This window comes from Muntiacus reevesi, chromosome X (assembly GCF_963930625.1).
Source record: "Muntiacus reevesi chromosome X, mMunRee1.1, whole genome shotgun sequence".
Classification (NCBI taxonomy): domain Eukaryota; kingdom Metazoa; phylum Chordata; class Mammalia; order Artiodactyla; family Cervidae; genus Muntiacus; species Muntiacus reevesi.
Window position 1 is genome coordinate 62,103,875 of NC_089271.1, and position 26,304 is coordinate 62,130,178.

The 26,304-nt window shown below is 38.5% G+C and overlaps 1 protein-coding gene across 7 annotated transcripts in view; it reads left to right on the forward strand.

The window, feature by feature from the left end:
* TAF1 (TATA-box binding protein associated factor 1) overlaps positions 1 to 26,304 on the forward strand; it is an 83,237-nt gene that overhangs the window by 12,091 nt on the left and 44,842 nt on the right. For 4 of the 7 annotated variants that reach the window (XM_065914971.1, XM_065914966.1, XM_065914970.1 and 1 more), the window contains exons 4-28: positions 422 to 541; positions 1,643 to 1,884; positions 2,276 to 2,494; positions 2,884 to 3,114; positions 3,459 to 3,666; positions 4,866 to 5,042; positions 5,402 to 5,529; positions 5,627 to 5,734; positions 5,851 to 6,024; positions 6,733 to 6,906; positions 7,145 to 7,249; positions 8,789 to 8,989; positions 9,158 to 9,299; positions 9,677 to 9,807; positions 10,482 to 10,562; positions 14,560 to 14,709; positions 14,889 to 15,008; positions 15,282 to 15,457; positions 16,223 to 16,401; positions 17,853 to 18,066; positions 18,511 to 18,676; positions 19,978 to 20,189; positions 23,469 to 23,577; positions 23,777 to 23,875; positions 24,167 to 24,344. In XM_065914971.1, the coding sequence (XP_065771043.1) occupies positions 422 to 541; positions 1,643 to 1,884; positions 2,276 to 2,494; positions 2,884 to 3,114; positions 3,459 to 3,666; positions 4,866 to 5,042; positions 5,402 to 5,529; positions 5,627 to 5,734; positions 5,851 to 6,024; positions 6,733 to 6,906; positions 7,145 to 7,249; positions 8,789 to 8,989; positions 9,158 to 9,299; positions 9,677 to 9,807; positions 10,482 to 10,562; positions 14,560 to 14,709; positions 14,889 to 15,008; positions 15,282 to 15,457; positions 16,223 to 16,401; positions 17,853 to 18,066; positions 18,511 to 18,676; positions 19,978 to 20,189; positions 23,469 to 23,577; positions 23,777 to 23,875; positions 24,167 to 24,344 (4,044 nt within the window). The remainder of the gene's footprint in view (positions 1 to 421; positions 542 to 1,642; positions 1,885 to 2,275; positions 2,495 to 2,883; positions 3,115 to 3,458; positions 3,667 to 4,865; positions 5,043 to 5,401; positions 5,530 to 5,626; positions 5,735 to 5,850; positions 6,025 to 6,732; positions 6,907 to 7,144; positions 7,250 to 8,788; positions 8,990 to 9,157; positions 9,300 to 9,676; positions 9,808 to 10,481; positions 10,563 to 14,559; positions 14,710 to 14,888; positions 15,009 to 15,281; positions 15,458 to 16,222; positions 16,402 to 17,852; positions 18,067 to 18,510; positions 18,677 to 19,977; positions 20,190 to 23,468; positions 23,578 to 23,776; positions 23,876 to 24,166; positions 24,345 to 26,304) is intronic. The other 3 variants (XM_065914969.1, XM_065914973.1, XM_065914967.1) reach the window with 2 other exon arrangements.

A 26,304-nucleotide genomic window follows, 5' to 3' on the forward strand; every position in this document is an offset into this window, starting at 1 on the left:
CCAGTTGTTGAAGGTTAGTGGAAAGAATAACAGGCTACAGAAGTCAGACAGAAAAAAATGTGTCAAAGACTTGGGAGGTGAGAAGAAAGTCCAGTTTTAAACTGAAAGAAAAAGAAGATTGTTAAATTTAATTATGAGATTGAGCAGGTTGAAAAGAAACAGTGTTTGACCAGGAGAAAGAGCAGAGGTTTTATTAATAAACAGTCCTTGGGGGCTCCCTAAATTTCTGTATGATATATACATAGTAAGCATTTGGCGATACGGTGTCATCTCTTTCTGAAGGCAGAAGCTGTACCTCCTGTGTGTTCCCAAGGAATCTGCATAGTTCTTCATATGATGCTTTAAAATATTGAGTGACAAAGGAGCTCAAGGTTGTTGTGTGACATTCTGGATATTGAAATCACTTTCTTGGTTTTATTAGATTATGATGAGGATGACTATGATGCTGATTGTGAAGACATTGATTGCAAGTTGATGCCTCCTCCACCTCCACCTCCAGGACCAATGAAAAAGGATAAGGACCAGGATGCAATTGCTGGTGGTAAGTAGAGACTTACTTACTTTTATCTAAGGAGCAAGTTCTATTTCTGGTCCAAATTTTTGGCATGCTTATAGAGGGCTATTCAGATTAAGCGGCTAGGAAATGATACAACTTCTATAAGAGATTCATACAATTTTCAAATTTCAGTGTTAAAGGGAAACTTTAAAACATTTGACAACAGTATTTTAACATGGGCTCAAGAAAAAGTAGTTTAGGTTGATGTGGTTCTCAAATCTCACTGCCCATCATAGTCACCTCAAGTCTTCAAAAAATTGCAGGTTTCTGGCTCTCACCCCTGGAGAATCTGATCCAGAAGATCTGGGGTAGAGTCCAGGGATTTCACAGAATTTCCTCAAGTAATTTCTGATGCAACTGATCTGTACTGGTATTTGGAAACTACTTGTCTAGATGATTCTCTTTAAAAAATGATTAAATGAGAAGGCACCTAGAATGGGTATAAATCATTTACAGCCAGCTGTCAGATTCAGAGATTTCAAAGGCAGGAACTTATCTCACCTATTCCTATGTCTGCAACTGTGGTAAGTAATCCTGTTCTAGGCTGGAAGGTTGAGGAAGAGCAGTGTGTTTGATCTCTAGTATTTTGAGGCTTATGTCAACCTAAATGTCTCCTAGTAGAGTTTTAAGCCCTTTCCTTTTTAGTGTGCAGACTAAGTAGCATTTGGTAACTTTGTGTCTTAGATCTTGTTTTACTCTAAATAATTTCATCATTACCCCATGGGCTTAAGTGTTTCCAGTTTATGAGTCCCTGAATTGGACATGATAAGGCCTGATTGGTATAGAAGTGTTATGTAATTTTTCTATTGGTCACATTTCTTTAACCTAATATAGAAAGTAGTAAATGTAGTAATAGTGTTTGTTTTCTCTTATCACAACCCCAGGGTACCAGGTACAAGGTGAGTTGTGGATGGTGGGAGATAATGAATTGGAATGAGTTTTCTGGGTTGCATACCTCATAATCTGGGTGCTTAGAACTGTATCCCCTGCCATTGAGCCATGCTTAAGCCTAGAGTGGGTGTTGGCTGAATTTGAGGAAATATGCTCACGGTTACATGCCAAAGGGGTTTCTCTTCCTTGTTGCAGTGTCTGAAGATGGAGAAGGCATCATCTTGCCCTCCATCATTGCCCCTTCCTCTTTGGCCTCAGAGAAAGTGGACTTCAGTAGTTCCTCTGACTCAGAATCTGAGATGGGACCTCAGGAAGCAACACAGACAGAATCTGAGGATGGAAAGCTGACCCTACCATTGGCTGGGATTATGCAGCACGATGCCACCAAGCTGTTGCCGAGTGTCACAGAACTTTTCCCAGAATTTCGTCCTGGGAAGGTACTTTCGGTGGAGAATGCCCACATTCCAAACCACTGCCCTCTTGTAAATACTGTGTTGTTGAGATATTGAATATAGAATAAGCAGAAATTAAAGGTTTCCTTATTCAGTGATATTATATTGGGTCTTTTTTAAAGGTTTATGCCTTGATCATATTAATACATGTGATTTACATAGTTCTCGTTAGGAATTGTCCTTTCCATCTTAAAGGAACTAGTCCAAATTATTAAGGAATACTTTACGTTCTTGGTTGGTGTTGTAAATCTGAGTTTGGCATTTCTTGATCCCTCCCTCACAGTTGAGTAGACTTCTCAAAGGAGTTCTAGCTCAGAGCTACTGTCTTCCTATCTGACATTGGGTCTCTTACACAGAAACATGTTTTGTGTTTTAGGTGTTGCGCTTCCTACGTCTTTTTGGACCAGGAAAGAATGTCCCATCTGTTTGGCGCAGTGCTCGAAGAAAGAGGAAGAAGAAACACCGTGAACTGATACAGGAAGAGCAGATCCAGGAGACGGAGTGCTCAGTAGAATCAGAAGTCAACCAGAAATCTTTGTGGAACTATGACTATGCCCCACCACCACCTCCAGAGCAGTGTCTCTCTGATGATGAAGTAGGCAAAATAGAGATCTGGAATTAAGACCCAGGAGGGCAACAAATGAGTTCTTCCTAGCTTATGTCTAAATTGAAAGTAACACCTTAGTGTCCTGTGCTGATTATCATTAAGTAATCATGATTTCAGCCTCAGTAGCTGCCCCTTCCCTGTTGTATTAGAGAAGTATTGTGGACAGGCAGATGGTGATATACTGGTGAATAGGAAAGTTGAATGATAGGCAGAGTGTGCCATGATATACCTCCATTGCTTGCATTTTAACCCCAGTCCTGTTCAAGAATCATCCTTATGGCTCCTCTAAGTTCCCCCTCCTTCCTGTTGACTTCCTATAGCCTTAGGGCATCTGGGATCAGGATGTCTACCTCCCCTTCTACTTTGTTCTGTTACAGATCACAATGATGGCACCTGTGGAATCCAAGTTTTCCCAGTCAAGTGGAGATACAGATAAAGTGACAGACACCAAACCAAGAGTGGCTGAGTGGCGTTATGGGCCTGCTCGACTGTGGTATGATATGCTGGGTGTCCCTGAAGATGGCAGTGGGTTTGACTATGGCTTCAAGCTAAGAAAGATGGAACAGGAACCTGTGATGAAATGTAGAATGATGGACGTAAGCAACACGGTATGTAAGAAAGGAATCACTGTGCCCAGAGCCCTATCAGTATTACTTTACAATTTGAGAGACACTGAGTAGGGTTTCTTTGGTGGGAGATTGAGGTGTCTAAACCTTTTGTTTGGTGTGGTATATCACCCTGGCAACTTGGCCCTATTGCAAGGATTCTTGTTTGTGAAATGAGTGTTGTGCCAGACTAGGAGTGGGAGGAGGCAGATACTCCTTCATTATCAGGTGTGTCTCTCAAGTCAGGACCACATTTGATGTATCTGATGTGTCTGTTGTGGGATTTGGAGTGGGAACTCTGACCAGTGACCACTCATGGATTTGTTGTTCTTCCCCTACTTCTGTAGGAGTATGGGATACCTGAGGAAAGCAGTGGCACCGATCTTCTGGCCGATGAAAACTTCCTGATGGTGACACAACTGCATTGGGAGGATGATATCATATGGGATGGGGAGGATGTCAAACACAAAGGGACAAAACCACAGCGTGCTAGCCTGGCAGGCTGGCTTCCTTCCAGCATGACTAGGAATGCCATGGCTTACAATGTTCAACAAGGTTTGCATCTGTGCCCACTGTGTCCAGCACACTGTCCTTCACCTCAGTCATCCTAAGTAAGCTTAGCTGTGATCTTTGCTGCTGAGGGACAGTGAAATGTTTTGAATCTGAGCCTTGATTCTAGTCTGTGATTTTTTTAACACTATTAATGAGCTAGGATGGACTCTGATTTCTCATTAGAAAAATGTGAAAAGTACTTTGAAGTTAAAAATATTTTGGAGATATAATAATGGTTTTATCTTTATAGTCTACTTTTGTTTCCAAAGACCCCTTTATCATTCTAGAATTTGCTTTTTCCCTCCTTAACTACACATGCACACATACAAAAAGGTATGCTATGCTTAATGTAGAAGACTTTGAAAATATAGTGCAGTGTCAAAAATAACTGGCAATTCTAGAGACAGTCAGCTGTACCTTTTTGGTGTATTATGCTTTCAGTGTTCTATCTTGTATGTGTATGTAGCTGAGCTTATTCCTAGAGGTACAGTTTTACATGTTGTGCTTTTTACTTAACATTATTTTATGTCATTTAAAATTCTTCATAAAAATGTTTAATGACATGGGAAACTCATTTTAAATGGAAAAAAAGCCCAGATATGAAGTGGCATATTTAATATCCTGTTTGCATAAGTGAAAAAAAAGCACACTATATAAACAGAAAATTTACTGAAAGGGAAAATACCATGGGATTCACAGTGGTTCTTTCTAGTTTGTAAGATCACAGATAGCTGTGCAGTATTCTTTATATCTTTTCTGTCTTTTCTAAATTTTCTTGTGTTAATCTGGATTTCTTTTGTAATTCAGTGGAAAACCAAAAATGTCTTATTTTTTAAATATAAGAAATAATTTATTGGTTACATAGTAGTCATATATGGATATCTTCATAATTTTTAGTTGTTGTATTTTAAATATACTTTGTTACATTTGTTGTTAGCATATCTTACTGTATTATTTATTATCATAGTTCATTTAATCAGTCTGATGTTAAATATTTGGTTGTTTAAATTTTGACTGTTATAAAAAATACTGCAGTGAACATTTTTGTCTGTAACATTTTTTAAAAGTGAGAAATACACTGTTGCAGTAGGTTCCTTTTCAGTAGCTACATGAGTAACTACTAACATTTACTCCTTTTCCCTTTGCTAGAATTGAAGGGAGCATGAAATGTTTTGTTTATTCTTTCCTCCTGTTTTGACTAGGTTTTGCAGCAACGCTGGATGATGACAAGCCTTGGTACTCCATTTTTCCCATTGACAATGAGGAGCTGGTATACGGACGCTGGGAGGACAATATCATTTGGGATGCTCAGGCCATGCCCCGGTTCTTGGAGCCTCCTATTTTGACACTTGATCCCAATGATGAGAACCTCATTTTGGGTATGTTACTGGCTGGATCAGTGTTCCTTCTCCATAACTGATAGCTTGCTGTCCTAATGTCAGCGGGCAGGAGGAAATCAGAAGGGTTGGGAAGGTCAAGACTGGAAGCTTCTAGATAGCAGTTTGAGACAGCAAAGTTGTGGCTGTCAGTTTCTAATATTGTGTATTGTTTTAGGGAAAACTCATAATGTAGAAATGTTGGAAAGTAGTGCCTTGGAGATGTCAGGAGTGTAGTTTGATTGGTTGGATTAGAAGTGGTCTTGGGGGACATGAAAATCTGGTTAGGAATTGCAAAGGTGTCAGTAGGAAAGGTGAATCTTCAGGGATAACAACTCCAGGGTAACTTGTTTCCTCCTTAGAAATTCCGGATGAGAAGGAAGAGGCTACTTCGAACTCTCCCTCCAAGGAGAGTAAGAAGGAATCATCTCTGAAGAAGAGTCGAATTCTGTTAGGGAAAACAGGAGTCATCAAGGAGGAACCACAGCAGGTCTGTGAAGGGAAAAGGGATTTGGTGTTTAGAAGAACAAAGAAAGGTAATGAAGAAGGGTAGTCTGACTAAGGTTTATTTGATAACTTGTCATTAGAACATGTCTCAACCAGAAGTGAAAGATCCATGGAATCTCTCCAACGATGAATATTACTACCCTAAGCAACAAGGTCTTCGAGGCACCTTTGGAGGAAATATTATTCAGGTAAAATTAGCATTTTTTTCTGTGGTGAATGGGAACCACTGCTTTGTTTTGGTGTAGACATGAGTAAATCTTGCTTTGACTGGAGTTCAATTTGAACCCTTATATTTCTATCTTAGCATTCAATTCCTGCTGTGGAATTACGGCAGCCCTTCTTTCCTACACACATGGGGCCCATCAAACTCCGGCAGTTCCATCGCCCACCTCTGAAGAAGTACTCTTTTGGGGCACTATCTCAGCCAGGTCCCCACTCAGTCCAGCCCTTGCTAAAGCACATCAAAAAGAAGGCAAAGGTATGATTGAATCTTGGTTAGGAAAAAAAAAGCTATAAAAGGCATTGGAATATCAATGGGTGAGATGGACTGGATATTAGATACTTTTAGGAAATTGTCCATTTTCTTAGAAGTGATAAAATATTATTGTGGTTATTTAGGAGAACATCCTTATTCTTGGGAGATGCATGTGAAAATACAGTAAAATGTGTCACGATAACTGCAACTTTAAAAAATGGTTCATGGACTACCCTGGTGGTCCAGTAGTTAAGAATCCACCTGCCAATGCAGGGGACATGGGTTCAATCCCTGGTCTGAAAAGATCCCATATCCCACAGAGCTGCTAAGCCTGTGCACAACTACTGAAGCCTGCGTGTTCTAGGGCCAGTGTTCTGCAACAGGAAAAGTCACCCACAATGAGAAGCCCACACACCACAGTGAAGGAGTAGTCCCCACTCATTGTAGCTAGAGAAAGGCTGTGCACAGCAACCAAAAAAAAAAAAAGGAGAAAGGTTTCAGCAAAATCTATTGATATAGCTAAAACAAATATGCTAAAATATAAAGTAATATATAAGTGGTGGGATAATAAGTGTTCATAGTTTTGACTTTATGCATAAACATTTTTGCAATAAAATAGAAAAAAAAGCAAGTTTTTGATGTCTCAATGAACAATATCACTGTGTGTAATTATTGTCCTGTCAGTAGCTGTACTTGTATTCTCCTTGGCAGATGAGAGAACAAGAGAGGCAAGCTTCAGGTGGTGGAGAGATGTTTTTCATGCGCACACCTCAGGACCTCACAGGCAAAGATGGAGATCTTATTCTTGCAGAATATAGTGAGGAAAATGGACCGTTAATGATGCAAGTTGGCATGGCAACCAAGATAAAAAACTACTATAAGCGGGTGAGTCTTCTCAGAAAAATCTTTGTTGTTAATAAAATAATTGTAGTTAAATATTCAGTGACCATAAGTGAACATATATATATATATATTTTTTAATATTAGAAATTTACTGGGAGAAAGGAATGGTATCTGTTTTGCAGTTAGTAATATTAGTAGAATGCTATGCTCATGGAATGTTTTATTTAGGCTTATTGATTATATTCCGGGATAGTAACTCGATCTGTTGCATTCCTTATAGAAACCCGGAAAAGATCCTGGAGCCCCAGATTGTAAATATGGAGAAACTGTTTACTGCCACACATCTCCTTTTCTAGGCTCACTCCATCCTGGACAGTTGCTGCAGGTGAGGAATTATTTCCTGCTATATCTTTTGCCTAAGGAAATTGACAGATGAGCTAGTCAGCCCAGAAAGAACCAATTCTATTTGATTAAGATACTGTTTAACTAAAGTATGGGAAAGAACAATATAAGCTAAAAATCATTATAATCCAAAAATTTGTTTTTGCATCTTTTTATTAAAACTGGCTCCTAATTACGTTATTCTATAAGTTAAATTTTAAATAGTCTTTTGGAAATACATAGTGGTAAGAAGTCCAGAAACATCTGGGTGGCACAGGGAAGTCAACTGGATTAATAATTTACTATAGTTAATTTATGAATGTTTCATTTGTATGTGTAAGATTGGTGTGTTTTGATTATATTAGTTGTCGTCATTTTGAGTATTGAACCACACCCCAGCTATAGTGAAATGGTTTTTCCCCTCTCTGTTCTGATGGGTATGGAAATGCCTTCTGGTAACCTGGCTTTTACATACTTTGTTAAGGGGAGGTATAGAGGTCCACAAATGATGTGAGGAAATCTTTAGCACTCTACTACCTTGTTTCCTCCCTCACCCCCTCCCCAGTTTATTTCCCTTGGCAATCTTAACCAATTTAATTGTTCTTGTACCTAGTTTATCCCATTGTTTCTATTGCTTATTCTCTTAAAGCATCTACAAAGCACATTTTTTTTAATCCTTTGCATCTATAGTCCATTTCCACCGGATTTTGAGTTATCACCTTCATACTGTTCCTAGAGTTCCTGTCCCTATAACTTTCTGTTGAAGTTTTCTACCAGTTCCTACCCTTTTGTGGCTACTTTTATAGTCTCTCAGATATCCTTTTTCATCTTCCCCTATGACTCTTTCCACATTAGAATTTTCTTTCCACACCTATGTATTGAAGATCCTCCCTCTTTCTGTCTACTTCTCTGATTTTTTGGAGAAGTCTTTCCTTAGAATCTTAATGACAGGTTCTTAATGACAGTTTGATCCTCATCTGGCTGCCACTTAAACAAGCTCAAATGTTTCCATCCTGCATCTTTAGTTTGTCTTTTTTAAGCATAGTTTCTAATTGATTAGTTGTTTTTTAATTAATTTACTTAACAAATGTTTTGATTTCACATATTATGTCAGGGGCTCTGCTGGGGTCCAGGATAAGCAGTATGGTACTTTTTAGATTATAAAGTGATTTTCAGATGTAATCTTCATGGTAATCCTGTGAGTATAGGAGTTTTAAGTATCTCCAGTTTGTAGATGAGGAAAATTGAGCTCATAGATATTGAGTGACTTATCTGACATCATACAGTGAGCTAGCACAGCCAGTGTCATCTATAGTGTCAAATCCTATAATTTCCCCACTACTGACTCTTAAAGGTGACCAATGGGTAAAAAATTATCTGTCTAATCCCATTTGATATTCCATATTTTAATTTATGTTAATCAATATACCTTAGATGGTATAATGGGGATGGAGAGCCAACAGGCTTGATTTTCTGTTCTCATGAGTTTACTAAATTTCCAGAGCTTCTCTTTATATTACTTTTGTGTTTTTATTTTTGTTAGGCATTTGAGAACAACCTTTTTCGTGCTCCAATTTATCTTCATAAGATGCCAGAAACTGACTTCCTTATCATTCGCACAAGACAAGGTTACTATATTCGGGAATTAGTGGATATTTTTGTGGTTGGCCAGCAGTGCCCTTTGTTTGAAGTTCCTGGGCCCAACTCCAAAAGGGCCAATACTCATATTCGAGACTTTCTTCAGGTAAGAACGGGAGGATAGGGATGGGGTCTGGATGTACATAAAAGGATATTTGGATTTGGGGCCATATCAGGGAAGATAAAGCATATCACGGGCTTAGCAGGGGAAAGGGCCCTGGTGAGGAATTTTATCCTTATTTTGCCAAATAAAAAAATTTGGTATGTTGAGCAGGTTTTTATTTATCGCCTGTTCTGGAAGAGTAAAGATCGCCCACGGCGGATCCGAATGGAAGATATAAAAAAAGCCTTTCCTTCTCATTCAGAAAGCAGCATCCGGAAGAGGCTAAAGCTCTGCGCTGACTTCAAACGCACAGGTCATCAGTTGTGACTGATTATATGTTCTCTCTGCCTCTTTCCAAGAAAGGATTAAGGCTTCCAGTTAAAGGATAAGCATACAACTAATAAAATAGAAAAAAAAATTGAAGTCATCAAAAGGAGGTAGCAAATCTTCTAATTATGGAGGCTCTGATTGCTAATTTAATTTTGCCTATCAGGAAATTCAGTGTGATTGTTGATGTCTTAGACATAGGAAACCTAGCAGCAGGATTTTTCTTGGCCAGACATTCAGACTGGCTAAGCCTGATACCTTCTGGGACATTGCCTGGTTCAGTCTTGGTTTGCTGTCCCTGTTAATGGCAATGAAAGGGCCTTTGGAATTCCGAATGGTCTCATTTTCTCTTATCTTTTCTAGGCATGGATTCAAACTGGTGGGTGCTGAAGTCTGATTTTCGTTTACCAACTGAAGAGGAGATCAGGGCTATGGTGTCTCCAGAGCAGTGCTGTGCTTATTACAGCATGATAGCTGCAGAGCAGCGACTAAAGGTGAACACTTTCCTTTTAGGCACCACCTATGCCTGTGGGTGTTTTTCAGAGAGATGAGGGTGAAGAACTTTTCTCATTAGCTTAGGAATGATGCATACTAGATTATTACTAATTATTTCAAAAGTCAAACTGTATAAGGTACTCCATGTATACCCATTCTGGGGTAAACTACATTGTAGATAAATACCAGTGGAAAGGCTTAGTGAGGGACTTAGGGAATATTGTTTTGCTTTTGAAAATGGTTGCTCATTCATTTGGGTGATGGCTTTAATCTCTATTCTTTGTAAGACAGGTGTATAAGCAAGGAAAGCTCTTCTTAGTTGTGTTCCACAGCCTTCCAGGTGGGCAGAGATGCTGATTGTGCTGGACGTGTGGTTTGGAGAAGCATAATGTCCTTATTAGGCCAAAATAGGGAAGATCTAGCTGGGGTGGGACAGCACAGTTGTCTCCCACTGAGTTAATGAGTATCTCTATTCAGCTTCCTCATGGGCCTTAACTATCCACATATGTTAGCTTAAGGATGTAGAGTGGTGATAGGTATACCTAAGCCTTTACAGATTCCATTCTCTATGCAAGACTGTGCATTGGTGTTCTGTCCTTGGTATTTGGTGAAACTTGTGCTTTGCATTTTCCAATTTATCGATTGACTTACACACAGATTTGTCCTCTTCCAGGATGCTGGCTATGGTGAGAAGTCCTTTTTTGCTCCAGAAGAGGAAAATGAGGAAGATTTCCAGATGAAGATTGATGATGAGGTGAGATTTTAATCTTTATTAGTATATCCCATTTATCCTTTAAAAAAAACAGGCTTATTGAGATGATTGACATACAGTAAATGGCACATGTTTAAAGTGTACTATTTGATACGTTTTGATGCATGTTTATACCTGTGAAATTGTCATGACAAGATAATGAGTGTATCTGTCACCTCCACAAGTTTGTGCCTCTTTAAAATCCCTTTCTCCCCTCTCCTCCTTTCTCTCTAACCCTCCCTGTCCCCTGACACCCACTGATCTGCGTCACAGATCAGTTTGTAGTTTTTAGAGTTTTAGATAAGTGAAATCATACAGTTATATGTACTCTTTTTTTAAATTGTGGTAAAATACATGTAACATAAAATTTATCACCTTAAACCTTTATGTGTGTAGTCAATAGTGTTAAAGTACATTCACACTGTTCAGCCAATCTCCAGAACTCTTTTCATCTTGCAAAACTGAAACTTGATTACTCATTAAGTAGTAATTCCCCTTTTTTCCCTCCCCCAGTCCCTGGCAACCACCCTTCTACTTTCTGTCCCTATGAATTTTACTACTCTAGGTACTTCGCCTAAGGGGAATCATACAGTATTTGTTTTTATGTCACTGATTTATTTCATTTGGCATAATATTCTTAATACTCATTCATATTGTAGCATATGTCAGAATTTCTTTCCTCTTTTACGCTGAGTAATATTCTCTGGTATATATGTACATACACAAAAACCATGGAATATTGTTTTGGTTATCCATTTGTCCATTGATGGGTATTTGTATTATTTCCATGTCTTTTTTTAAAAATTTCCATGTCTTGGCTGTTGTGAATAGTGCCGCTGTGAACAGGGGCATGCAAATATCTCTTCAAAACCCTGCTTTCAATTATTTTGCATATCTACCCAGAAATGGAATTACTGGATCACTTGGTGGTTCTATTTTCAGTGTTTTGAGGAGCCTCCATAATGTTTTCCAAAGCATCTGCACTGTTTTACATCTTATCAATGATGTATAAGGGTTCCAGTTTCCTCACACTTTAACCAGCATTTGTTATTTATTGTTTTTTTAAAAGTAGTCATCTCAATGGGTGTGAGGTGATATCTTGGTGGTGTTTCAATTTGCATTTCCCTGATAGTTAGAATCTTTTCATGTGCTTGTTGGCTGTTTGTATGTCTTATTTTGAGAAACGTGTATTCAAGTCCTTTGCCCATTTTTGAATTGGGTTGTTTGTTTTTGTGATTGAGTTAGTTGTAGGAGTTACATATTCTAGGTATTAACATCTTTTCAGGTGTTTGTTATGCAAATACTTACTCTCATTCTGTAGGTTGCCTTTCACTTTGTTGTGTCCTTTGATGCAGAGAAATTTTACATTTTGATGTAGGCTAGTACAGTTTACCTAATTTTACTTTTGTCCCTGTGCTCTTGGTTCCACATCTAAGAAATCAATGCCAAATCCAGCGTCAGGAAGCGTTTTCTCTGTTTTTTTTCTTCTAAGAGTTTTACATTTTTAGTTCTTACATTTCAGTCTTTCTCACTTTGAATTAATTTTTGTATATGGTGTAAAGTAAAGGTCCATCTTTATGATTTTGTATGTGAGTATTCTGTTTTCCCAGTACCATTTGTTAAAAGTATACATTCTTTCTTGTCTGTGTTCTTCACTCTAATTATGCGGAGATTCATTCAGTGGTTGTGTGTATTAATAGTTTGTTACTCTTATTGCTGTATAATATTCAATAGTATGGATGTACCACAGTTTGTTTAATTACCTGTCAAAGGACATTTTGGTTGTTCTCAGTTTTTGGCTATTATGAATAAAACTGCTATGAATATCCGTGTATAAATCTTTGTGTAGACATATGTTTCTTTTTTTTCCCTTGGGTAAATATTTAGAAGTGGAATTCCTGGATTGTATGGTAGCTCTGTTTTACCTTTGGAGGAACTGCCAGACTTTTCCCCAGTGGCTACACCATTTACATTCCTACTAGCAGTGTATGAGCATTCCAGTTTTTCCACATCCTTGTTGATACTTGTTATTTTCCATTTATTATTATTATTGCCCACCCATAGTGGGTGTGTCATTGCAGTTTTAATTTGCATTTCCGAGATAGCTAAAGATGTTGAGCATCTTTCTATGTGCTTATCATCCAGTAATCTTCTTTGGTTGAGGATCTATTTCTCTCTTGCCCATTCTTATTTTTAATTAGTTACTTGTCTTCTTCTCGAATTTTGAGAGTTCTTTATGTATTCTGGGTCCCAGTCCTTTATCAGATATATGATTTACAAAGATTTTCTCCCAATCTAAGGCTTGTCTTTTAATTATCTTAGCAGTGTCTTATAAAGAGCAGAAGTCTAACTTGTAAATCTTCTCCTTTGATGCATATGAATTTTGTGTCAGGTCAAAAATTTTTTCTAATTCAAAGTCACAAAGATTTATTTTCTTCTAAAGGTTTTATTGTTTTAGATCTTAGGTTTAGATTCATTTTGAGTTAATTTTTGTTTAGAGTGCAAAGTGTTTAGATTAAGGTTCATCTTTTTGCATATGAATGTCCAGTTATTCTAGTACCGTTTGTCAAAAAATTAATTGATCTTTTAAAACAAAAGTTTGATCATATCACTCTTGCTCAAGGACTTCCTTTGGGTCCTCATTTGTTTTAGGAAGTAATCCGTAACATTATTCATAAGACTCTATGTGATTTTGGTCTTGTAATATAGCTCTCATCTCCTCTCATCTGTCACTGACCATCTTATACTCTTAAGCTCCAAACATACTAAAGTTCATTCAGTTCCCTAAATTTATTTCTGCTGCTTTCTAGTATTTTGCAACTGTTATTCCCTCTGCCTAGAATATTTCCTTTCCACTCCTCTATCATCTGACCTTCATCTGGAAGTTATATTCTTTTGGAAGTTTTTCCTGACTCTTGCCCTCACTCCCACCCTTCATTCAGATTGGATCACCATCCTTTCCTTCTTTGTATACATATCCCAGGGACGGGGGAGCCTGGTGAGCTGCCATCTATGGGATAGCACAGAGTCGGACATGACTGAAGTGACTTAGCAGCAGCAGCAGCACTTTTTATTTTCCTGTCATGGCACTGATCATGCAGTACTGAATTCGGTTGGTTTATTTGTCTCTCCCTCACTGACATTAGGCCCCTGAGAAAGTAGTGCTTGACATGTAGATATTCAATAAATATTTGTTAAATGAGTGAATGCTTGTCAGTGAGGTCAGGCAGAGTGAGTAAAGAAGCATTGTTGTATGTACTGTACTTTTGAGGTTGGAGTGAATAGTGAGTGGATGTCAGAATCTCCGAAATGAAAGATTCTTTTGAACGGCCTTCAAGACTGAATCTTGAATAGAGAATTGGCCACTTTATAGCTAAGCTAGTTATGTAAACGTTGTCTGGTCTGTTTGGACAAGCACATTCCCCTTGTCTTAATTGCCTGCTTATTTTATGTGTCAGTAAACGCCATTTATGGTTCTAGGAGAGGACAGGTCTTTTTGACCAAACCTGTGGCAGAGGTGGAATACACTTTGGTTTATTGCTACTGAGATTGGGGCCAGTACTTTGTAGAGCTTGTTTATCATCTAATTGGGAGAGTATGTATATGGGTCATTCTAAAGAAGGTATTTGAGCAATTAAACAATCAAATGTGGTCATCAGTCTAACTTAACTCTTTGAAAATCATGAGGGTGGGGACAACACTGTCTTTGAGAACTCTCAGTCAAACCCATGGGATATGGAGCTGAAGAGGAGGGTACCGCTTTTCCACATATTCCTACTTAAACTGACTGAGACTTTGACCTCTTACTTATTATCATGATTTAAGTACCATAGAAAAGAACAGGCTGTGTCCTAGGCAGCTTTATGTAGCTATTGATCTCTGTGAACAGTTTAAGAAAGCATCAGATTGCATATTATTGTTATTATCCCCACCTTCTAAGTGTGGCTAGATATATAGCAAATGTTTTTCACCACCCCTTGAATCATTTTTCATACCTCAGGTTCGCACTGCTCCTTGGAACACCACACGGGCTTTCATTGCTGCCATGAAGGGCAAGTGTCTCCTGGAGGTGACTGGGGTGGCAGATCCCACAGGATGTGGTGAAGGATTCTCCTATGTGAAGATTCCAAACAAACCAACACAGCAGAAGGTGAAACTGTCTGAATTTCTGGAAGGTGAAAAATCAGGGAAGGAAGAAATAGAGGTTAAGGGATGGAGATGAATGGATGGTGATCTGGGAAGCCATGGAAATATTAACAGTATATCTTAGATGCCTACTATAAAGAGTTCAGCTTACTAGGATTCTTTCTTGTTTTGTTTCTGAGGTAGGATGATAAGGAGCCTCAGCCAGTGAAGAAGACAGTGACAGGAACAGATGCAGACCTCCGTCGCCTTTCACTGAAAAATGCCAAGCAACTTCTACGTAAATTTGGTGTGCCTGAGGAAGAGGTGGGCATGGAAGAGGAAAACTTAGAGGCTCCCTGGGGCTCTTTATAGAGAGGGGAAAACTTGGAGGCAGATATTAGAAACTATCTGGAGAATTTTGTAGTTTAGGTTGTGGTAGACTGAATCTTAGAGACTTCTTCAGGAGTTAGCTTTCTCAAAGCTTTCTGTCTAACCTGCTTTGGGTGATTTTTTTTTAAATCTAGCTTTCTAACCATGTGCCCTGGTTTTTTCCTTTGAAATCTCTGAATAATTTGTGTGTGTCTCTCTCTCTTGTAGATTAAGAAGTTGTCCCGCTGGGAAGTGATCGATGTAGTACGCACAATGTCAACAGAACAAGCCCGCTCTGGAGAGGGACCCATGAGTAAATTTGCCCGTGGATCAAGGTTTTCTGTGGCTGAGCATCAAGAGCGTTACAAAGAGGAATGTCAGCGCATCTTTGACCTGCAGAACAAGTGTGTTGTTTTAGTACTGCAGGAGATCTAAGCTGGAAAGGGGAGGGGGTTCTCAGACATTATTTTATAGGGGAGAGAAGGTCACCTAAAATGTGACTAGGTTGTCAGGTATCTGAGATTTCAGGGTGATATCTATTCATGATAGTGCTGTGGTACCTACTCTCTTCAAAACAATAGGCAAAGTTTTTGTTTTTTGTTTGTTTTACTTTTTTAAATTTTGTATTGAGATATAGCTAATTAACAATGTTGTGATAGTTTCAGGTGAACAGCGAAAGGACTTAGTCATCCATATACATGTATCCATTCTTCCCCAATCTCCACTCCCATCCAGGCCTGGCAGAGGTTTTCAGTGGCAAGAAGTGCTAGGTTCCATGGCAAATCTTGTGGCCTACTTGAGCCTGGCAGCCATTACAGTGGTGATAGGGGATTGTGGGGGTGTTTTTGGAGGCTTAGTGTTTAGAGGATGATAATGCCCTATTAAAAATAACCACTATGCTGATTTGTTGTTTCTCAGGCTTTTTCCAAGAATTCTGAAAGAGTTGCTATACTATTTCATATTTTGAACTTGCCTCATTGACTGAATTTCTAGGAAAACTTGTAGAGCTTTTCTGTTCAGGGTCCCATGTCTTAGTGGATTTTGAATATTTCTCTTTTAAGGTTGATTTCTCAATTTCCTACTCTTGCCTAAACTAAAATTGTTTCTTCAGCTTTTTAAAAGCTTATGTTTCTCCTCCTTTTAAATTTAACATTATTTTGTCTTTTTAGGGTTTTATCATCAACCGAAATCTTATCAACTGACACAGACAGCAGCTCAGCTGAAGACAGTGACTTTGAGGAAATGGGAAAAAACATAGAGAACATGTTGCAGAATAAGAAAACCAGCTCTCAGCTGTCACGTGAACGGGAGGAGCAGGAACGGAAGGAACTACAGAGGATGCTATTGGGTGAGGGTAGTGACTTTACAGATAGACAGACAAAAAAAAGAAAGATTGAAAAATTGTAAATAACTGCTCACTAATAACTAAGGTAAAGATGGAGGCAGGAAAAGTAGGAGATGAGTATAGAAAAGCCCATAGATGAAGTAGAGAGATTCTGCAAACTGGACTCTAGATATGTCTGTGGGGCACAAATTGAAGAGATGCTGCCAGTCTGCTACTGCCTTTGTATCAGGCCTGGCCAAACCAAGACGATCATGGCTGTACATCACTTGAGCTTTCTGGGCATTCATCCTAGAGGGTAAGAGTTTTTAATAGATTTGGGGGTTGTTCATGAACCCTCTGAAATCACATGTAGAAGTCAGTACAGGTGTACTTTTTCTGAGGAGAAGATCCATGGCTTTCAGAAGATTCTCAGAGGAGTCTTAGATTCTAAAAAGAGTTTAAACTCACCAACCCTAAATTGCATAAATTGAGGATGGGGATGATGAAGGCCTGAACTGGATTGAGATGTGGTCATTAGGAATGAAAAAAGGAGAGAGATCAAAGTCATGCTAAGGTTTCACTCTGGCTTGCTGTAAAGATGGTGGTACCATTAATTAGGGTAGTACATTTCAGAAAAAGAAGCAGGTTTAAGAAGGAAAGGTATAATATGTGGATTTTGAGGTCCTTATGACACTCCCCAGTATAGATGTCAAAGAGGCAATTGAGAACTTGGATGTAGATACTGAGAGAGGATAAAGGCTGAAGATGAACGTTTTAAATGACTACACTTACAGTAGTCTTTCCTTTGTTTTGTAAAAGCTTTGTGTGATTCAGTTGTTCTGACTACTTTGTAAGGATGTGATAAAGCCTTTCCTCGAATGTGGTCTTAGACCAGCAATGTCTACATCATATGGAAGGTTGTTAGAAATTCAGTCTCAGGTTTCACTCCAAATCTGCTGAATTAGAATCTGTATTTTAACACGATCCTCAGATGATTCCTGTTCATTCATATTAAAGTTTGAGAAGCATACTCTAGGCCTTAAGACTCTGGAGTTTTTCTGTGGTGTCATTTCTGCCTGCTGCGCCCTAGCCCTCACCCCCACTATCCCCAGTGCTTGGGTGCTTTTCTATAATGTGATCATCAACTACTTCCTGCTTGGATTTTCCTTTGGTGCATTTGTTCAAAGAAATCAAAATACAGCTACTGCTCTGCTGTCCTCCATATGACAGACGTGTGTCTTTGAGATCCTCTCAGAACTTTCTCTACTTATAAAAATGGGAACATTGACAGTGATAAAATGAAAATGAAGTCAGGAAAGGACAACTAGTGTATCCTTGGGGCTAGTGGTGACTTTGATGCTTTCTATAGAACAATAGTTCTGTGGCATGTTGAGTTTGGGGGTCTCCACTCAACCCCAAGAAACTAGCCATTTAGGTGGTAGGGGGACTGTGTAGAAATCTTTTTCTCCTTGCAGCAGCAGGCTCAGCAGCATCAGGAAACAATCACAGAGATGATGACACTGCTTCTGTGACAAGCCTTAATTCTTCTGCCACTGGCCGTTGTCTCAAGATTTATCGCACGTTTCGAGATGAGGAGGGGAAAGAATATGTTCGCTGTGAGACGGTCCGAAAGCCAGCTGTCATTGATGCCTATGTGCGCATACGGACCACAAAAGACGAGGAATTCATGTGAGTTTGACTTCCCACTTGCCAGTGTGATAAGGAGAATGATAATGATGGGGAAGGGGGTGAGGATGGATACTTAATTTTAGTGACAAGATTCTGCACAGTTGTCCCTGGAAATCTGTGTTAATTGAGAACCATCTTGCCTTTAGAAGATCAACAGAGCCAGACCACAGGGAGAATCCCCAGTTTGCTGTAAAATAAAGGCATGTTTTAAGTTCTCTCTGGGTCCTTTTTGTTTTTGTTGGTTGGTTGGCAAAAATCTTAGGGGGTCCTCATTCTAAGAGAGGTACCTCTGCACATGGAAAACTGATGAGCAGGTTAAGTGGGAATGCCATGTAGCCCCTTTTGTTTCAGTATTATTTTAGTTCTGAGATGTTTGCCATCAGGACAGTTTTCTTGGTTTTAAGTTTGCTTATGGATCTGTGAATTTTTTTCCCCTTTATATAGTCGAAAATTTGCCCTTTTTGATGAACAACATCGAGAAGAGATGCGAAAAGAACGGCGGAGGATTCAAGAGCAACTGAGGCGACTTAAGCGAAACCAGGAAAAGGAGAAGCTTAAGGGTCCTCCTGAGAAGAAGCCCAAAAAAATGAAGGAGCGTCCTGACCTAAAAGTAAGTATAGTGTAATATCATAACTAACAAAAGCAGAGAAAGAAAGCATACCTTTTCCCTTAGCTTTTGGCATCCTACCTTACTGCGAATGAAGGCAGTATTATGGAAAGCTAGTTTGAACTGATGTGGCCACTTGGGTGTTATAATTACAACTGGAACTGATAATACCAGATTTAATCTGGTGTCACTGGGTGTCATTTTATGCTTCATCCATTGAAAATATTTTCTATGAGTTGAGACAGTTTTTTGACAGGTATATTTATGTACATATGTAGGCACATCTTGTTTTTAAATTGCATGTTTTAAAAGCAGTGACTGAGAAAACATACAATACAGGTTGCTTTGCATAGTTTAGGTATCACTGTGCAGTTCTTCACAAAATGAGGCAACTGTGGTACAGTGGAAAGAGCCATGGACTTGGAAACAGATCTGGGTTCAAGTTCTTGTTCTGCCATTTAGTAACTCTGTGACCATAACCTCTCCAACCTATTTTTTCTTCTTTAAAATGATACCTATCTCACAATGGTATTGTATTAAGGAATGTAATACATGGGAAGCATTTTATACCTGGTAAAATTTGCAACAAATGTGAACTGCTGTTAACATGTACTGAGCTCATTAAGTATTCTAATGTTTCTTGTATGTGATATTATGTGATACAATATTGATCCCATTTTACAGATGACAGTGAGGGCAGTTGCACAACTAAGATGGAGACTTGTTTTGTTGTTGTTATTTTGGCTTTTTTTGTGTGTGGAGTGTTGTGTGTGTTTTTTCTCTCTCTTTTTTTTTTTTTGGCTGCACTGCATTGCCTGTAGGATCTTAGTTCCCTAACCAGGGATTGAACCCAGGTCCTCTGCAGTGAGAACAGAGTCCTAACCACTGACTGCCAGAGAATTTCAAGAGACTAGTATTATTAAGCCTTTTCCTTGAGACTGGGAATATACTCATTCTGGCTGCCTGTGCTTCTGAATGCAACCTTGGGCTTCCAATAGCCTTTCTTCTGCATTTTTAATGTTTTCATAGTTTACAACTTAAGTTGTGTTAAAAATCCTCTGCCTTTTCTTCCTCATTTGATTTTTAAAGTAACGTTCAGTCTCTGGATTTCATTTTGTTTTTAATATGTTATTTCCATACATGTACTTTTGTTCGGTGGCCTCTGGTTGAAAGGTGTGTACCGAGTCTGTGAGAATAGAAGTTCTGGGCCTGCCTTTGTTTCTCTTCTGCCTTCTGTGTATTTCTTAAAGCTAACATGAAGAAGCCTGCTTACCTCTGACATGTTGATACTTTCCCTTTTACAGCTGAAATGTGGGGCTTGTGGTGCCATTGGGCACATGAGAACAAACAAATTCTGCCCTCTTTATTATCAAACAAATGCACCCCCTTCCAACCCTGTTGCCATGACAGAGGAGCAGGAGGAGGAGTTGGAAAAGACAGTCATTCATAATGATAATGAGGAACTTATCAAGGTTGAAGGGACCAAGATTGTCCTAGGGAAACAGCTAATTGAGAGGTAAGAGCAGTGGGAGAGATCTGTTGGAGGTTGGCGATATTGGTGGGGGGCAGGGGTGGATGTGATGTGTTCTCTGAAGTGAAACTGAGGACATAGGAACTTTAATGGACTTCCCTCAGTAATTGTTGCCAGTAATAGAAATTATAGTCTTGTAAAGCACTCATTAGGCTACACCACCCACTTGCCCTTGGGCACGCTACTCAACTTTTCTGAGTCTTAGTTTCCTTATTTGCAAAATAAAATCATCCTTTCAAGGGTAGCTATGAAGATAAAATGAAGGAGACTATATAAAGCAAGTAGTACAGTACCTGGTATGTACTAAATGCTCTTCCTGTTCTGATTCCAGGCACTTGTTATATTTGTAAGGTCCCTGATCTCAGATGTTCTAATAATGGACCAGCCAAAAAGATTGAGGCGACAGACTATGCTTACACTTACCTAGCCCTTGTCCTCAGAGAATTTGATAATCAAGTAGAAAAGTTTTTTTCTAACTGAATATTTATTGCCTTTGGGTTCAAACAAATCAGGCAAAAACCACTACAATATTGTAAAGTAATTAGCCTCCAACTAATATAAATAAATGAAAAAAAAGAATAGAAAAGTTTTTATTTTTTTAAAATTCATTTTTTACAATGTTGTATTGGTTTCTGCTGTACAATGAGAAAAGTTTTTAAATTAAAAAAAGAATCCCCCCAACTTTTTAGTTTGAAAATTGCAAACCTACAGAAGAGCTGAAGGAATAATATAGTATGTTTTTTCTCTAAATTCACCAACTGTTAACATTTGTCACATTTGTTTCATCTTTATGTATCTAAAACGTTTTCTTTTTTGGTGAAACATTTGGAAGTTGTAGGCATCATGACATTTCTCTCAAATTCTTTAGCACACATCTGCAAAGAATAAGGACATAACAAACATGATACTTGGAGAAGGAAATGACAACCCATTCCAATATTCTTGCCTGGAAAATCCCACAGATAGTAGAGCCCGGCAGGCTGTAGTCCATGGGGTCGCAAAGAGTCAGACATGACTGAAGTGACCTAGCATGCACAAACATGATACTATTACTACACCTAAGAAATTTAACATTAATTCAGTAGTATCTAATATTCAGTCCTTATTCAGATTTCCCCAGTTGTCTCAATATTCTTTATTGCCTACACCCTACTTCCATTCGGGATCAATTCCAGTTCAAATAGCAAGTATTTTGAATCTCTCTTAATGTAGAACTATCTTCCCCACCTTGTTTTTCATGACATTGAATTTTTTGAAGAGTCCAGGTCAATGGTCTCATAAAATATTCCACATTTTAGATGTGTCTGTTTTTGTGTTGATTCATATTTATCTTTGGCAAGATTGCAGCAGAAGTAATATTATGCATTTACCCTACCACATGAGAAAGCATATAATGTCAGTATATGCTCCTCAGTATTTTGATCATCTTATTAAAGTGGTAATACTCAGATTCCTCTATAATAAAGATACTTTTTTTCCATTGTAATTAATTTGTGGGTGAATATCCTGTTCTCTTACAATATTTCTCTCAATAGTTTTAACATCCATTGATGATCATTACCTAACTCATTTATTACATAGAGGGTTGCTTCATTATTTTTCTAATTCTATCATTCTTTACACTAAGTGGCATTCTGTAAAGCAGGGCTTCTCCCTCTTTTTTTTGAATATTACTATGGATTCTGAAATTCTTCCTTTTGTAAACTATAATATATTAAAATCTGTTAACATCATTATTAATTTGGATGCCCAGATTGTCCCAGATTTGATCCCTTCAACCCAGAACCTGTGTCCTTTTGAAATGAACCTATAAATTTTGCAAACTTCTTTGCTTTCTGGCACTAGATGTCAGGCTTTCCTTGAAATTTCTCTGTCCCAGACCCAGAATCAGCCCTTTCTCAGGGAGTCCTGGTTCCTTTTATTGGGGAATAGTATTTTGGAACCAATATCTAGGTGTTAAGTATCCTCATTGCCACTGAGATGTCGCTGATTCTAGGTTCTTAGTAGATAGAACTAGGAAATATACAAATATTGTAAGTCACAACCTCATATCAATACTTCCAAAACAAATTATATCTATAGATTCTTCATCTTTTTCTGTTTTTTAGCTATAGTTTGCATTTTATTTTTAGCTCACACTTTTTAGGTTCTTGATTTAATTAAAATCAGTGAAAACATTGTATCACCTCTATTTGTACATCATTAAGTTTTATTCTTTTTCTGTTTTATATTTATATCCTCTTGGTGCCCAGCATCAGTGTATTTATACATTTGCCCATCCTGTGATATGTGCAAGATAGTTTGAGAATTTGGAGAAGGAAATGGCAACCTACTCCAGTATTCTTGCTTGGAAAATCCCATGCACAGAGGAGCCTGGCGGGCTACGGTTCATGGGATCGCAAAGAATCAGACACGACTGAGCAACTGAGCACACATACTACTACCAACAACAAACATGTAAAGTAGATTCAAGATATTTTCTGTAATTTGTTGTCCTTGGATTATATGCCACAGGACTTGACAGTCAGGGTATTACATTCAAAATATATTTATTTTTTGAGTATGTAATTTTTAATTTAATATGTAGTTATATTCATTTATTCTGTTTAGATTTGAGAGTTTTTTCCTATCCTTGTTAATTTATCAACATCTATAGTAGTCATGTTTTAAAGCACATTAGAAAAAGGAAATATAGTATCTTGATCTCATATGATTAAAGGGAAGTAGGTAGTTGGGCTTTTAATGATTGAGGGAAACTCAAACTAGTTTTTTCTCTTCTTTTCAGCCACTCCGTGTGGCATCCCGGATCCTAGTTCCCCAACCAAGGACTGAACCCATGCCTCCTGCAGTGAGAGCATGGAGTCCTAACCACTGGACCATTAAGGAAGTCCCTAGTTTTTCTTTTCAAACAAGCTTTAATTTCTTCCTTGTTTCTATTCTGAATAAGTTAAATTTCCTACCCCTTTTATCCTGAGATAGGATATTCGAGATGGAAAGATTCTTGAAATTCCTTTAGCCTAGTTCCTTTATCTTCCAAGTAGGAAACTGAGGTGAACTTGTGGCTTGCTTAGTTCTTTATTAATTTGGAAATACTATGAGGTCTTGCCCGATCTGAGCCTTAGGATGTGGATGTCTGGCCTTTAGTTTGGCTTTTTACTCCCCAGGCTCATGCTCAGGTACTTTGGGCTTTTTCTTTGTGGTTGCTTTTTTTCTGGGGGCTAGAAATAGGGACTGCATGCTATGAAAGTGTTATGATTATTACAGTGCAGATGAGGTTCGCAGAAAATCTCTGGTTCTCAAGTTCCCTAAGCAGCAACTTCCTCCCAAGAAGAAACGGCGAGTTGGAACTACTGTTCACTGTGACTATTTGAATGTGAGTATCTGCATTGCTGCTTTCTGACCAGATGGGATTCTCATTAATTCCCCCAGTCCTCTAAGCCGTGGCCCTGATAGCAGCCTTAGATTCTCCCTGTGGTATTGCCCTGAGAATTACATGTACTGCTCATTACAAGGTTTCCAAAATGTATTTTTTTTAATTTAAAGAAGCATTCTGATATTTTGTTTCTCCTTAGAGACCTCATAAGTCCATTCACCGGCGCCGGACAGACCCCATGGTGACATTGTCATCCATTTTGGAGTCTATCATCAATGACATGAGAGATCTTCCGAATGTGAGTTCACTGCATTCAGGTCTACAGTATGGATGGCAAGGCCCTTTGTTCTGTCTGATTTCAGATAGAGGGCAGTATAGTCCTAAGAACCTCAAACTCCTTATTCTTTGGGATATAGTTTGTTTATTTTTTAACAGTTAGTAGAGGAAACAGTCAGACTTGCTCCATCTAGAGAGATTCCTTTGAGGGTTGATGGCCAGGTAGAGACAGGTAAGATGTGAGAGAGTCTTGAGGAATTGGTTATGGCAAATGTTCTTTGCTCATGGATGGTGCTGGCTCTTGTTTGCACAGACATACCCTTTCCACACTCCAGTCAATGCAAAGGTCGTAAAGGACTACTACAAGATCATCACCCGGCCGATGGACTTACAGACACTCCGTGAAAATGTGCGTAAACGCCTCTACCCATCTCGGGAAGAGTTCAGGGAGCATTTGGAGCTAATTGTGAAAAATAGTGCAACCTACAATGGTAAGAATCACCTGTCTTTGACTGCAAAGGTCACCTTTCAGATCCTTTTTTAATTCCTTACTAGTCCTAGATTCAGACTGGATTGGACTGATGGAAAGGACCTACAATGTACTAGTGAATTTGAGGGTTATGAAAATCAGATAGCATATGTTTTTAATCATTTAACAGATATTGCTGCTTTTTATTCCCACTTAATGTATCCTCTGGAGAATTTGGAGTCTTATCTGTTGAAACAATTGCATGGGGAGTATGGGAGGAAGAGGTGAGCCTAGGTAAATAGAAGAGGCATTCAGTGTGGATGGAACCCCCATAGAGTATGTGCTTGTGACTCTATTTGTCTTTGATTTGATCTACAAATATGTTATAGGGGCTGTTATATGTCCACTTTGCTCAAAAACTGAAAAGACGAGGAAGAAATCTATTTTCTGAGTCTTAAAGAGTTCAAGATATAGTACATACAGCTTCTGCATGTAAAGGATAAAATTTTCTGATTTCCAGTTGTATCCTTGAGCACAGATTCGTCTGTAAGTGTAGAGATTAAGGGTACAGATTAACTATGGCACTTAATAATTGAATTACCTTAGATGTCTTATTTAATGTCTTATAACCTTTTCCATTTTCTCACCTGTACACATGGGACAATACTGTACCTAGATTTTAATACCTTTCACAAGCAGGCCTGACCCATTTATCTAGTCTCATCTCCAGTGACTGGCTCCTATACCTACTATAGATATAGATTCCTGCCACACTCAGCATTGTATTTCACTAAATATCCTATCCCATGTCTTCATTCCTTTGCACAGTCTTTGCCCTTTGTAAGGAATGCCCTTTATTCTCTTTCCATTCATATTTCCAGACCAGCTCATATCATCGCTTCATGATGATGTATTCATATTGCCCATGGTACCCATTTTTCAATCATCTGTGCCTCCTTAGCACAATTAAATCAACTTTTATAGCTCTTATTGTGTTACATATAATTGATTATATATTTGATTTTCCTACCACTTTGTGACCTCCTAGAGAGACTATTCATCTTTCTATTCCAAGGGCCTAGCAGAGTACCAGACACATACAAAGAAAGAATAAATTTGTTAGGCCCAACTATCATTCAAGTTGGCAAGCATAAATGCATAAAAAAAAATCTGCTTGGAAGGGGAATGGGAGGTAAGAGCTGACATTGAAAATGCAGAGCTTAAAGTACCTGTGGGTCATTTAGAGGCAATGTTAGTAAAACTTTGGAAATGATTTTCTCCTTCCATACCCCTCTATCTCAATCTTCTTTCTTCCTTATACCCAAATGATGATGATAATAGTACCACCAGCAGTGGTATTACTATCCTTCTAGTTATACAACCTAGAAATACTGGTCATCATTGATTGCCTCTCCTGCACTCGTAGATCACTAAGTTCCATAAATTGTACATTCTAAATTTTGCTGGAACAAATTCCCTTCCTTTTGGTCTCCATTGCTACTGTCTTAGTTGAAGCCCTTGTCATCTCTTCTTTGACCTCTTGCAGTTGCTTCCAGACTTTCTCTCTGCTGCCTGCCTTAATTCTTCACACTGTTGACAGGGTATTTTTTTTTTCTGATATACAAGTTTGAAAAATTACTCTCTAGCTTAAAATCTTCAGTGCCTTTGTATCTCCTATGAGACCATTGTAATATGTCCCATTCAGCCTTTCCAAGTTCCATTTCCGGTTTCTCTTCCACACACATACCTGTATTCCAGTTGTACAAAACTACTTGTAATTTCTGTTGTGAAATGTGTTGCTTCATGTTTTCATGAATTTGCTTACTTAAATGTTTTTGCACACTTCTTCCTCCCTCTGGAATGTTTTTCTACAATACTATCTACCTGGTGGACTTCTCTTCATTAATGACACTGCTCAAGTGTCAGTCACAACAAGCCTTTCCTGTTCCTTCCTGGTACTCAGATTTAATTGTTTTGAAACT